This window comes from Pinus tabuliformis, chromosome 2_2 (genome assembly GCF_031772625.1).
Source record: "Pinus tabuliformis cultivar Carrire ecotype Pingquan chromosome 2_2, CPIR1, whole genome shotgun sequence".
Taxonomy (NCBI): Eukaryota; Viridiplantae; Streptophyta; class Pinopsida; order Pinales; family Pinaceae; genus Pinus; species Pinus tabuliformis.
Window position 1 is genome coordinate 998,407,490 of NC_142300.1, and position 14,612 is coordinate 998,422,101.

Sequence of the window (14,612 nt, forward strand, 5' to 3'; positions counted from 1 at the left end):
CTGTTGGATGGAATGACCACTGTCTTTCTAACTCAGGATTTATTTTCCCTACCCAAGTTCAAATCTGAGCTAGTGACATCATAATGAACTATAATATCTTGCTAAATATTCTTGTATTAGCTTTTAGCTTTGACATAACTTGATCCTGCAACTTCACTCTAATCTTTCCAGTGAAAAAAACTGATCTTCCCCCCTCATTCAAGCAAATTGGAAGTAAATCCCTTTTATGCAATTGGCTTAGTAAATCCCTAATTCACTTCTAGAAAAGTGCGCCCAAGGTGCTTTCAGAAGTTTCCTAGAATAGAGAGCCTCACTCCTAGACTAATGCACGCTAGTCTAAAACTGGTTACCTCATTTACCATGCACTTTTCCTATAAATTGATAACAACAATTAAAGGATAGATACAGTGCCTAAAACAAGGATGTCTATATTTTCACTATAAGAGATGAGACAAATTGAAGAGGGAGCATGCACAAACCTCATTGACATACCATTCAAGATTTCCCACCCCAAGTAGACAACTATCTATTATCTATTGGATGAGGAGGACACATACGTAAAGAAACCTTTCATCACTGATCAACAACCAACTAACAAATCACATAGCATATCAATATCTCTCCAGAAACAAAGATCTAAGAAAGTGTTTGGGAGGATCAGACAACATCATAATGTATTGATGATAATCAGAAAATCATGAACCAGTTACTTTTCTCAAAATACATTTGTCCATGTACATGGAATATATTACATTTGTCCATAAATTTGTCTCCCATACAAAAAACTGTAATGATTGCATGTTGGGGAAAAATAAAATATTAATAGGTTCTTCTTTAGTGAAAGAACCATGCTATGATAGACCCCAGAAAAATGATAACAACAACCCATTCACACAATGGGGATTTATATTGATGGTGATCAATGATTTCTATTGCAGTGGATGGTGATCCTATGTCATATTTGGCGTCTACATATGTGCTTAAAAATGATCTGGACATTATATCAGTGGACATCTTTTCAATATCTGCAGAGTGAGTGATGGTAAAATGTTGAAAATGACAACTCCAATTTATTGCTTCCTTATGAAGAGGTTTTAAATTGTCCTTCCGAACCCGATAGATGCCTTTCATCTGATTACATATCAACTCCGAGTTGGTGAAGACTTCAATATCATTGACATCATGTTGTTTTGCCTCTTTTAACCCTTCAACAAGGGCAATGTAATATGCCTCATTGTTTGTCGTCATTCCAGGCACTTCTCTCTTTCCATGAAATAAATGATTTGTTGCCATATTGTAAAGGACAAATTTAATAACTGCTCGACCTGGATTTGGAAAGCAAGACACTTCAATGCATAAATGCCACTTTTGCACCATTTTTTACACTTCAAAAACCTGAAAAACAAATAACAATAAATTCATGTTAAACAAGTAGACAATTATCTATTTCCTAATACTCAACATGTTTTTCAATCATATATAATTAAAAAAAGCAAATAATTTGTGTTCATTTACACTGCATCACTTTTAATACTGGAAACTATTCTGCAAAAAACACATTTAGCAATCACCACTTTATATAGATGAAATGCTCATTATAGGACCCAAATACATCTATGAGTTTTAAAATAAATGATACTCAAGGAAGTGAATATTGTATGCAGTTCCCTTATTTTTGGATGTGTGAATAGGAATAATTATGATCATAGACTAATTCACATCATTCTTTGGTGTGTCTGTTGATAGTAAGTACAGATTCCCTTATTTTGGGATGTGTGAATAGATTAATTCAGATCACAGTGAACATATTGCTTCATTATTCTCAAACCTTTCTGTATATTAGTCCCCTCACGAAGGTACCATTACACTAAGGTTGGAGAATTATAGTGTATTATGGTGTGTCATAAATAAACAATGTAAACTTTGAAACGGGAACTATAAACTCAAAACGAGAACTCTGGCCCAAAAACCCCAAAAAAACCACAAAAACAGTGCTCAAAACGAAAAGTGTGTATACTGGAACGATGTTTTTTTTTTTAGGTGTCAATTTTGCGGTTGTTTTAAAAATGGCAGCGACTACGAAATTTTCTACGAAATTTTCCTGCAAAATATAGCTTCAGAAAAAAAGTGTTGATACTGGAATAATGATTTTTTTTTTTAGGGTCAATTTTCATACTTTTTAAACAATGCTAATAAAACCAATTTTTTATGTCTCAAACAAAGTTAACTTTTAAGGAAAAACACATTAATGTTTCTGGTAGAATATCATTTTTCTTTCTTAAGTATAAATTTAACATGTTTTCAACCACAAAACTAAAAAAACATGACATTATGAACAAATTATTTCACTGAATGAATTCAAAAGTCTTTATTTGTACACTGAATAAAAGAGACATTATATCTGTAATTTGATATTGCATTGTAGATATTTAAACAATAAGATTTATCATACTTAAGACATAATCCAACAACATAAAAATGCTTCATAACTTCTCATTTAACAAAATATGGAAAACATCCATTTTATTTGAAGATACGATGCATACATCAGTTATATAAACTGTCTTAAACAATTATTCAAAATCACTCATATTTTCTTGCACACCATCAGAATTCACATCTTCAGATGAGTGACTGGATGCTGACGAAGATGTTCCATATTCTTCTCTGTCATCAACTAGTGCCCCATCTGAGTCCACATGCATGCCCAAGATTCCAGGTTTCAAAAGTCTTCTAGATCTACGACTGGTTTCAGCAGAGTCCCATGTCAACACTGTTCCTTCTGGTAACAACCTTTTCAGAATCTCTGTCATCTTGAAGCGAAGAGTTCCTCTCTTTGTTAAATTGAAGTCATAAACAAGTATGTCAACATCCTTCAATTGTAATATGTCTGTGCGGCGGCGATTTATATTTGTACCCTTTCTTTTTCTTTTTCCACCATTTTTTTTGTCAACTACCATCTCTGGCTTATACACACCATTGAATGGGTGTGTATTTGTGGCATACCAATGCACTTCAACACCTGTAACATCCTCATTTTCTGTAAAGACCTTTAAAACTTTAGCAACCCAAAATGGATAGCCATTGGGATCTCCATCTGCTAGCACTGCAATCATGCAACCCTCCTTAATATCCTATACTGAACCCCTATAAAGGTCTTCCATGGCTTCACGTTGTGCACGAGATCTTCTGGAACCTATATACATCTCTCTTTCCTCTGTCTGTGAAGAATTAATAATACCCTGAGATTGTTGTTGTTCAACAATGTTTACTTCCTCATGTTCATTCGACACATTTTGTGGCCAAATAAATGGATTTTTCAAAGGTATATCTTCATTTATTGTTGTCGAAATGAGATCACTTTGATTATTGAAAAACGACTCCCACCAAACTGAATTAGCAATGTCAAAGTACTCATATGTATATCTAATACATTTTTTAATTTCTTCCAGGCAATCAGAATAATTTATAGCCCTGTTCTGTCTACGTGCATTCTGAACTTCACCAACTGATTGTAATGACAATATTTTTGATGCAAATATTGGATGATCTGGAATGAACTTCAAAAATTGCAATCTTGATGACGGTGCCCACTCTGTAGTAGTTGAATACTTCTTGCCCCATATTAGTGTTTTCCCATCAATTTTTTTGATACGAAATTGATGTTGGAAGCTAATGTCATTAAGTTGTTCAATGCATTTCCCCTCACCATATGATCCCAGAATAAACCTTCGCATGTCAACAGTTTCTTCCAACACTTCAAAAGCAGGCTCTGGCATGTATGATTTCTTAATACATTCAATTAGTGATGGCAAGCTCCCAACTTCCTTCCTCCTCATTGTGACTGAAAAACGACTGAACATCTGATCAATATGGTCATGAGTGTGCCCAACAAGAAGGAAACCAACCTTTACCTTTTGAAAAATTCTCAATTCAACAAGCATGTTCAGATACCCAAAAACAATCTGATTTTTGTTTTCACGGCAAGTGTTGTCCAATTGTAGATACAAAACTTCAGGAAGATTACCAGACCAATGAGAAATGACATCATGAATTATGGTTATGGTCAGATTTGCATCATTATGAATATTTGGAGCTGTGAAGTACACCCTTGGCAACATTTTCCCATTGAAGACCATACAACCGACCAAGTGAAACTGAATAAAATTTTCCTCTTGTAGATTTTTGGGTGTGCGAACAAAATGTGGTAAAAGTGTTTTCTTCTGGTCCATACCATCAATTATCAAACCCAAATATTTATTTGGATTATCATAACACTTCTTTCGATGCTTGTACAACTTCTTCCTTTCATTTGTTTGTTGTTCGCGATGCTCCTGAAGTTCTTTGATAACTAAATCTACACAACATAAAAGAAATTCATTAAGAAATATGTTTTCATAGTTGATGACTATACAATTTTAAAAGTAAAAGTTATGAACACTTACCTCTTTCTGAGCCTTCACATTTGTCCCTTTTGATTTAAGAGAAGCACATGTACTGCAAATCCCCATCCTTGTCTTCTTAGGAATACGAACATTATTGAATTCTTTCTTCCATAGCTTCACAAAATATTGATATGTAATAAAGTGGCCCTGTCCCTCAGCACTTTCTGCATATTCTTTGTATACGTTGTAGATTTCTCGTCTTGAAAAATTATCTGGAATATGTATTGTCTCTCTATTTGGCATACACTCTCCATGCTTTGAAAAGAAATCTTTCATCCATGACATTGCAGTATTTGATAATGGCCCAAACTGTCTTTTATAACGTACTTCTGAATAAAATGTGGGATCCTTTTCCAAATTTTCTTGAATTCTCGAGAGACGAAAATTCCCAAGTGAATGAAACATTTTGAAATCTTTTCTACACAATAAAAAATTCCTAATATGATAATCATAACCTGACAATGTAGATTGCATGCAGCCAACTAAATATGAGTTTTGCATGCTTTTATTCATTGACAAATATCTCTTCCTGCTTTCTAATGCAAATGTGAAATCCATACGTTTCAAGCAATTTTTTTGGCAACATTCACTTGAAATGAGAGCGTTGATAGAACTTCTTCTCGTCAGATATTCTGCTCTACCCCTTGTATAACTAGAATAGCTTGCATTGATACGAAAAGGTCCACTCCTACTCCTTGATACAATATTTCTTGGCAACATCTCCATCATTGGATCTTCATTTTTATAAGGACTTTCATCATTAAGAGGAACGTTATCCACACTATGATCTGCTCTGATTTTCAAATTTTGACTGAGAGGATACCCTTCATCTTCCCCTTCTTCAGTGCTACTATCATAGTCCTTAGAATTCAGACTAAATGGAAAATCTGACTCGATGTTTAATGGATATTCTTCCTCATGTACATTGTCAGTGCTGCTCTCATAGTCCATAGAATTAGGACTATGTTGAAAATGTGGCTGTTTACTTATTGAAGATGCTACATCCTGTCCTTTGTCACTGCTACCTTTATACTGATTAGAATTAGGACAAACTGCATCATCCTGTTCTTCATCACTGTTCCTCTCATAGTCCTTAGAATCAGGACTAAGAGGACATTGTGATACTCCAATGTTTTGAGAATCATCATCCTGCGCTTCATCACCGCTGCTCTCATAGTCCTTAGAATCAGGACTAAGAGGACATTGTGATACTCCAATCTTTTGAAAATCATCATCCCGTGCTTCATCACCGCTGCTCTCATAGTCCTTAGAATTAGGACTAAGAGGACATTGTGATAATCCAATCTTTTGAAAATCATCATCCCGCGCTTCATCACCGCTGCTCTCATAGTCCTTAGAATTAGGAGTAAGAGGACATTGTGATACTCCAATCTTTTGAAAATCATCATCCCGCGCTTCATTACCGCTGCTCTCATAGTCCATAGAATTAGGACTAAGAGGACATTGTGATACTCCAATCTTTTGAAAATTATCATCCCGCGCTTCATCACCGCTGCTCTCATAGTCCTTAGAATCATGACTAACTGGACACTGTGACAATCCATACTTTTGAAATTCATCATCATGCTCATCATCACTGCTGCTCTCATAGTCCTTAGAATTAGGACTAAGTGGACACTTTGACACTCCATTATTTTGAAATTTTCCATCATGCACGTCAAAACTGTTGCTCTCATAGTCTTCAGAATTAGGACTAAGTGGACATCGTGACCCTCCATTCTTTTGAACTTCACCATCACATTCTTCAAAACTGCTACTCTCATAGTCCTCAGAATTAGGACTAAGTGGACATTGTGACACCCCATTCTTTTGAACTTCACCATCATGCTCCTCATCACCGCTGCTTTCATAGTCCTTAGAATTTGGACTAAGTGGAATCTGTGACTCTTTAAATTCTCCATCCCCTCTTTCATCAGTGTTGCTCTCGTAGTCCTTAGAATCGGGACTAAGTGGAAGAATTGACTTTCTATTCATAGTGGAAGGATTCCCACTATATTCATCAATATGAATAGAGTTGTTACGCGATGAAGATGTTGATGGTGTATAAACCGAAACTTCACCATCAGAGCAATCCATCACTTTCAAATAGAAAATGTTGAATGACACAAATGGAGTCTCCTGAGAGTATTATATAGCTTAAAGAATGAAATATTCCCTCCAAAGTTATTCCCTCCAAAAATTTTCCCGAAAATATTTCCCTCCAAAAATTTTCGCGAAAATATTTCCCTCCAAAAGTTTGTTAGATTTATTTACCTTTATTATTTTATTCTACAATTGATTGAAAAACATAAACTAATTTATTTTTATGAAATAAATCACTAAAATTCAAATTGTAAATCAAAACTTGTACATTAATTATTCTAATAGTTAAAGTATATCATATTTACTTAACAATTTCTTTTTTTTCTAATTTTTATAATATATTCTCAAACATATTAATCCCACATTCAATCCGTTGTAAAACAACTCTACAATATTCTCTCTATAATAATGTAAAACAAATTATCCCACATTAATCGTATGGAAAAACATCTTCGTAATTTCACTTATATAATAAATTTCGCTATCACTATTACTCGCCTCACATCTAGGTTTTCTGAAATTCCTTGAAAGACTCGTGAATTTGTGGGGCAGCGATATTGCTATCAACAATATATACAACGAAGAATTGTCGCAATTGAAAGGCAAGTACAATTATTTTTTCGAAATTTTCATATTAAATTACGTTAATGAAAAATATTTTTTTTTTTAAATTAAAAAATTTTCCAAGCCAATTTTTTTTTTTTATACCACATGGTGAATAGGTAACTGTCTAGCCTAATCTTGCTATTTACCCCACCCCGCCCGCCACACCTCCCCCCTTCTCCAACCCCTGCCCCCCTAACTCCCTCCCCCCCCCCCCATTTTTTAATTTAAAAAAAAAAAAAATTCCAACCCCACCCGGCACCCGCCCCCACCCCAGCCAAAAAAAATTTCCAACCCCACCGCACCCCGGCCCCTTGCCCATCCCACACCCCACCCCGGGCCCACCCGGCACCGGGCCGACCCCTAGGTCCCCCGCCCGGGCCGCCACGCCCCCCTCCACCTTCGGCCCCACGGGCCGCCCCGACCCCCCTCCCCCCGCCCGGCACACCCCCCCCCTGCCCCTCCGACCCCCGGGCCGCCGCACCCTCTCCCACCCTCTCCCTCCCACCGGGCCGCCCCACCCTCTCCCCCGCCCGGGCCGCCGCACGCCCGCCCCCTCCCCCCTCCCCATCCCCCTCCCTCCCCCGCCCGGCCATCCCCCCTCCCCCTCCCCCCTCCCCCCCTCTCCCGCCCCTCACCCCTCCCCATCCCCCTCCCCCTCACCCACCTCGCCCAGCCCACCCCGCCCCGCCCAGCCATCCCTCCTCCCCCTCCCCCCTCCCCCCCTCTCCCGCCCCTCCCCATCCCCCTCTCCCGCTCTCCCGCCCCTCCCCCCTCCCCATCCCCCTCCCCCTCACCCACCCCGCCCAGCCCACCCCGCCCCCCCGCCCACCCCGCCCAGCCCACCCGCCCGCCCCACCCAGCCCACCCCGCCCAGCCCACCCGCCCAGCCTGCCCAGCCCACCCCGCCTGCCCCGCCCAGCCCACCCCGCCCAGCCCACCCGCCCCGCCCCGCCCACCCCGCCCAACCCACCCGGCCCGCCCCGCCCAGCGCACCCTGCCCACCCGCCCAGCCCACTCGCCCACCCCGTCCAGCCCACCCGGCCAGACCACCCTGCCCGCCCCGCCCAGCCCACCCCGCCCGCACAGGGCCACCCCCGGGCCGCCCAGCCCCGCCCGAGGGCGGGGCGGGGCGGCCCGGGGGTGGCGCTGCGCGGGCGGCCGGGAATCGACGCTCCGCCCTCGGGCGGGGCGGGGCGACCCGGGGGTGGGGCTGCGCAGGCGGCGCCCGGAATCGACGCTCCGCCCTCGGGCGGGGCGGGGCGACTGTAGAGCTATAACTAGGGTCTCTCACACCACCAATTATTCCACATTATTAAGTCAATCCGGGATCGTTTTGTTCTTGCAAGGAGTAACTCAATCCAAGGCTGTTCTGTCCAAGTAGTGCTCGGCAGTATAGCGTTCTAATAACTTGAAAGGAAACAAACACTAAGCTGTAACTAAATCAATTCAGGAAATGAAATCACACAAGGCAGATGATCAGTCAAGGGTACGGAACCAATAACCCTTCCCTTTAGAAACTGATAAAGAAAGAAAACCAAAGCATGGGCTTATAGGTTAGGGAGCTAGGCAGCGTCTTGCTGGGCTCACGACAGCCTTAGGCCTGCTATCACGCAAAAGCAATAAAGGCAGATTGGCGAAAGTAAACTGGGACAACAATCCTTAAAATGGAACAGCAGTAAAGAAATGGAACAACAGTAATGAAAGGGAACAACAAACTATCATAAACAGGAAACGTCAATCATATAAAATGGAACGACAAACCCAAATGGAACAGCAACCCAAAAGGAACAGCAGATCCAAATGGAACAGCAAACCTAAAAGGAACAGCAGATCTAAAAGGAACAGCGAACCTCGAAGTATGTACACGGTCTATACTACTGCAGCGATCCGAGAGTAATGTGTGATGTGACTGTGTTTCTGAACAAGATAATATTATCTTCAAGCCTCACAAATACTTATTTCATATGAATCCAATAATGATAACATTCATACCAATATCTTGCTGTAGAAATGCAATTCGAATAGATTCAGTTTGTGTAATACAGAGACGTGAATTAAAGAACTTATTCGGATTTCAAATATTAATTAAGAAACATAGTCTATCAGAACAAAGAGATATCGGATTACTGTAATGAAAGAAATATGCAAACCACACAAATCACCGTATGATACAACAGCGAGTGACCGTCGGAGCTGGGCCCTTGGCTACGATGGTACACTGCTTAGAGTTACTTCAGATGTAGAAACGAAGTGAACACCAAATCCTTTATATTGATTGCATTAACAAAAGTGTACAAAATCAGATCTTACAAAAGCTCAGTGATCACAATCGTTCTAAGTTTTTAATTAATTAACAGTCCTCCCCCCACGCTCGGTGGCGTGGTGCCTTTATATAACAGAAATGACGGAGATGTCTAGATACAAAAGATAAACTTAAAGCAGCGATCCCTCAAGATCGAAGATCCTGAGGGATTCGCTATTCGTTCGGGTCTCCTCTTTCCTTCTTGCGTTCTCCGTCACGATATCCTGCATCCTTTTCCTGGGTTATTCGGCTCCAATTTTGCTTGATCTTGTCCGCATCTGGTTCCCTGTCGACGGGGCAGAAGTTACTTTCCTTGCGCTTCTCGTTTTTAATCGATAATCCCCTATTTCCGCGTCCTTCTGCATAGAAAACATCGATTATTAGTAATTAAGCTTTATTTGCTCATTTTTACACAATTTACCAAAACCCTTATGTTTTTAGGCTCAATATGCAGAAAAGATTAGAAATAGTATTGAAAAACCACTAGATTACTTATCAAAAAGCATACCTTCCAGGTGCTCCACACACCCCCCTGCTTACCCTGTTTCATGTCCTCATGAAAACGTTGTAATTGACATGCAGGGCTGTGAGAGAGTAGGCCGGAGAAGGGATCTCTCGAAGAGGCCGACAACCATGATTAGCAACTAGATGGTCAAAGAACTGGTCTAACTGATCTGCAGGCATCTCATACGGAGCCTGATATCTAGGTGCAGGATGCCAAACAATTGGACTGCGAAACCGATATCCCAACCAAAATGGGCCTGCTCGCAGAATCCGTTCCCCATAGAGACTCAATCGACTGGTAGCCAATTAAAAATTCTCAAAGTTAAAGGGTTCCCTGAGCTGGATGTTTGGGTTAGAGGTTCGGTATCGAAACTTTGCAGCATGGAAGGCCTGGTCTTTAATAGTCAGGAAATACTCCAGACCATTTCGGATCAAGTCTTCATGCATGGGACCTAATATCTTCATGACACCTGGGATCCTCATCATACTCCTATGCTCTCTCCATAATGCTGCTGGGTCCCTAGGTTCAGCTCGTACCCAAAGGTCTAAACTATTTTCTTGCCTCTGAAAGATGTTGTAAGCTTTAAACCATTTTAACTGATTCACCCCAAATGAGATAAAGGCTTGAAATTGTATATCGCCAACGAAAGGGCCAGGATTCAAATCAGTTTCCTGGTCTAAGACAAGGTTGTGCAAGTAGAATTCACATAACAATCTTTGAACTTTAACTCCATAGTGCTTGCAGCAATCTATAAAATCATTAACAGTGTTGATATGGATGGGTGCTCCTGCCCTAACAGCTTTTATTTTTAATCTCAAATAACGTTCAAGCAAAAACAAAGCATAATTTTTAGCAGGGGCTCTACAAGTCAAAACATCAGTATACAAGGAACACAAGGTGTCCATCTGCTTAACAACACTATCTAGTCGACGAGTTACCTTAGCAACCTTTTCCTGCTCCTTCTGCCATCCTTCAAAGGCTTGGCTTTCAAACTGACTGATGTTTCGAAGTTGCTGTTGGAGCTCCTCATATCTTTCCTTGGGGACCGTCTGTTCTCGCAACTGCTCGGCCTCCTGCTGGGCTTCCTTCATCATTTTATGCAAGGTCCTGGTTTTCGGGTCTTTCTTCCAGGCAGCCGTAGAAGCTGGAAGTTTAACCTGGACCTTCCTATTGCGTTGTTTCGAATTTAGGACCCGAATTACACCCGAGGGGGGTGTTTCCGTTTGAACCTCTTTGCTATCCGTCTCCTTTTTGATGCGAACAAAGGGTTGGTGTGGTCCTCCTACCACCGGAGCCTCTTGCTGTTCCATTGGAATGTCCATTCGTTCCTCCGGGCCAGATGGAACAGCAGTTTCTATTGGAACAGCACCCTGTTCCTCATTAACATTCGGAACAGCGGACTGTTCCTCAACAGTAGGTCTCCTGATGGGGTTTCGTCCTTCAAAACGAACCCTAACCCTCGGGGTTCTTGCTGCCGTGGTCCTTTTCTTTTGCCTTGCAGTTTTTTGTATTCTCAGACTGGCTTTCAACATTCTGATTTGTTGCCGAAGTCTGGCTATCGTGCCCAGCATCCTCTGGTGCTTCTTCTTCAATTTTGCAATTTCCCTAGCCTCGGTAGAGGGTTTGGCCTTTAATTTTACTCCTTCTTCCTCTCCCGAAACATCTTCCGGTGCCCTGGGGACAGATTGTCCCGAATTGATGTTTTCTGCTTCATTACCGGGCAGGTTTCCTTCCCCTGCTTCTTCTGCATGCCCTTCTTCAGGCAACTCTTCTTCTGCAGGACCGTCAGGGATGCCTCCTGGACTGGAGGCTTGGCCGTATTCTCCCATGTTGGCCAGAACTGCTGCCAATTCCTCTTCTCCTGGATGGTCTTGCAACGGCTTACCCATAGATTGTGCATTTTCTTCCTCAATTCCTTCTCCTGGCTGGTTAGTTCTAGCCTCTAATTGCTCAGCATTTCCTTCGGGTAATTCGCCTTCCTCTTCCGAAGGTTCGTCCTCGATTTCGATTGGTTGGGTCACAGTTTTCTGAATCTTTTCCAACCTTCCCCTTATTCGAACCAATCGAGTTGACTTCCTGGGTCTTTCTGGCAGGTTGGGAGCGCCAACAGGTTCTCTAGGTTCCTCTGGTCGTTCCGGTGTATCGGAGGATCGCTTCCGTTTCGACACAGGCTGTTTTTCTGCCGCCGACTTCTTACGTTTCTCTGGTTGTTCCGGCGTGCTAGAGGACTGCTTTCGTTTTGAAACAGCCTGCTTTTCTGCTGTTGGCTCCTTGTGTTCTTCTGAACGTTCCAGTGTGCTGGAGGTTCGAGGTAAAGCCAGTCCCATTTTGACTGTTTCAACCAATTCCTCCCAAGTGTCTTGTTGTTGGGCAAGACTGTGGCTTATTATGAGCCGAATCAGTCCGTGGTGGCTAACAACCATCTCTGTGTGCTGAGCTTTCTTCAAACTTCGGGCCGCATCATGTAATAATGAATTTAAAAAGGCAGGGAGATTTACAGAGCATTTTCCCTTCAAAACAGCTAGAAGTTTTAAGTGACGAGCCCTTACCACATCTTTCCTCCCCTCGCAGGTGATATAGCTCTGCACTATTTTCGCCAGCTCGGTCCAGGGTTCCCCCAGTGTCGTCGGCAGAACTCCTTTCCCTTTGACTGTCAGACTTTGGCCTTCGCTTTGGAAAATTTCCATTGCTTTCTGCAGTCTTTCCTTCTTCAGCTCCCATCTGGGTCCGACAGCTGGTAATCCTGAGGTTTCTGCAATGATGTCCTCCGTGACTTCTATCCGCTTTCTTCCGACTATAGAGTGGTTTTCCTGCAGATTTTGCAGGAATTCCAACGCTACAGCCTCGTTCGATTCTTGCAGGCGGTTGAAGTAATTCAACCATCCTGCATTTTCCATAATTTCGCGGGCAGCATCAGATGCGATCAGCTTGTGCGGTTCTCTTCGAATTGTTTTCCCGCCCATAGCTTACTCTCAGAAATGAACTCGGGAATGGAACAGCAACTGTCCGCAGTATTTACCGAACAGGGAGGATACTCGATGCTATTTTAGGAAGGATTTTCGCAGAGCATGCATCAAATAGAAAGATCGTGGGTGGCAGTCCGTAGAATGAGATCATCATACCGTTAAATCGTGTTGTTATTTTGCCCGAATGATGTGCAGCCACGTAACCATTGGAGTAATGAGGTCACCTCCCCCCCCGCGATCTGATAGGCTGCCCCCAGTCGTCAAAGAGAGGAGCAGCAGCCAGTCGGGAGTCAAATCATAAAGTACAGCAGATGGAAATTATGCCATGTTGTAAAAAGACAGTGAAGTACCGAAATCGAGGCAGAAAAATGGATCGCTTTTAAGATAAGCCAGTGTGATATAATGAGGAACCAAGGGTTGGACGTCTATCAACCGTACGAAGTCTCCAGTAGTCATTGTCAATTCCGTTGCCATGATTGGTGATAATACTCATGCGATAATTATATCAGGGTGTGACATATGATACATGCAAAGGAAATAAAAGACAAACAGACTTAAATATCATACCTGTTGGTGTAAATATTACGACTCCAATGCCATTAACAGAGCTCTGCTGCCAACAGGTGTTCATAACCTTGGCAAAGTTGTTTATCTCACCCTCCGGAACCATTATCCTTTGTGTATGTACTGAAGAGTGCTTCGTCAAAATGCAGACCATTATGCTGGCTTGGTGACCAGATAACCATAATGCCATTCACAAGGTAGGCACGAAACGTGGTCAGGCCGGCTCGTGATGAGACCTCCTGTGCCAAGGTTTGCTTGTTATTTTTCCTTTGGACCATATCCCTGGTGTGGTGGCCGTAATGGGAATGCCACTTCGCTTCCATCCTTATGATCATGGTAGGCTGGCTCTGAATGAGACCCCCTATCCTGCATTTGACGATTTCATATCTTTATTTTTATTTTTTCTTTTGTTCTTCTTTTGCAACACACTTCTTTTTCTTTGTTCAATTACACATAAGGGTGGCTCCGCACTCCTTAAGAGCGGGGAATGGTGGAAGAAGTCTTACAATCCCAACAGACAGATATAAATGTTTGCTCATATTCCTCAATGATGATCAAGGAAGTTTTTAGGGAAATCGACATGATAAAAATTGCCAAACCATGGTTCAGGAACAAGATAATGACAGTAAAGACGAAAGTTAGTGTCGCTTCTCTTATCTTCTTATATCTGCTGACTGTTAAAACAATAGCGATTTATGATATGCAGGTTTCGGTATAACATGCTTTTAAGTTCATTGCATAATGTCATTGCTATATCTAAAGGATTTAGGAGAGCATAATCGCAAGACGTCCAAATAGATGGTGTCTGAGCATGTGGATGATTCGTCTTGCGGAAAATAGCGGAATTAAAGACATTTTGCATCTTGAATAAAAAAAAAAGGAATATGCGAGTGCTGTTCCTTTTTGCAAAGGAACAACAAAGCACAAAGAGTGCTGTTCCTTTTTGCAAAGGAACAACAAAAATCCACACAGGCTGTTCCTTTTCGCAAAGGAATAGCAAAAATCCACACGGGCTGTTCCTTTTTGCAAAGGAACAGCAAAAATCCACACGGGCTGTTCCTTTTTGCAAAGGAACAACAAAGCCCAAAAAGTGGTCTTCCTTTTCGTAAAGGAACAACAAA

At 41.8% G+C, this 14,612-nt stretch overlaps 1 protein-coding gene across 1 annotated transcript; it reads right to left on the reverse strand.

Moving 5' to 3' along the window:
* Nucleotides 1-762: 762 nt before the first annotated feature.
* LOC149196721 (uncharacterized) lies at nt 763-1,377 on the reverse strand. The gene has a single exon (XM_089405615.1). The coding sequence runs from the start codon at nt 1,375-1,377 to the stop codon at nt 835-837; it is 543 nt and encodes a 180-aa protein (XP_089261741.1). The 3' UTR covers nt 763-834.
* Between the last annotated feature and the right edge of the window lie 13,235 nt (nt 1,378-14,612).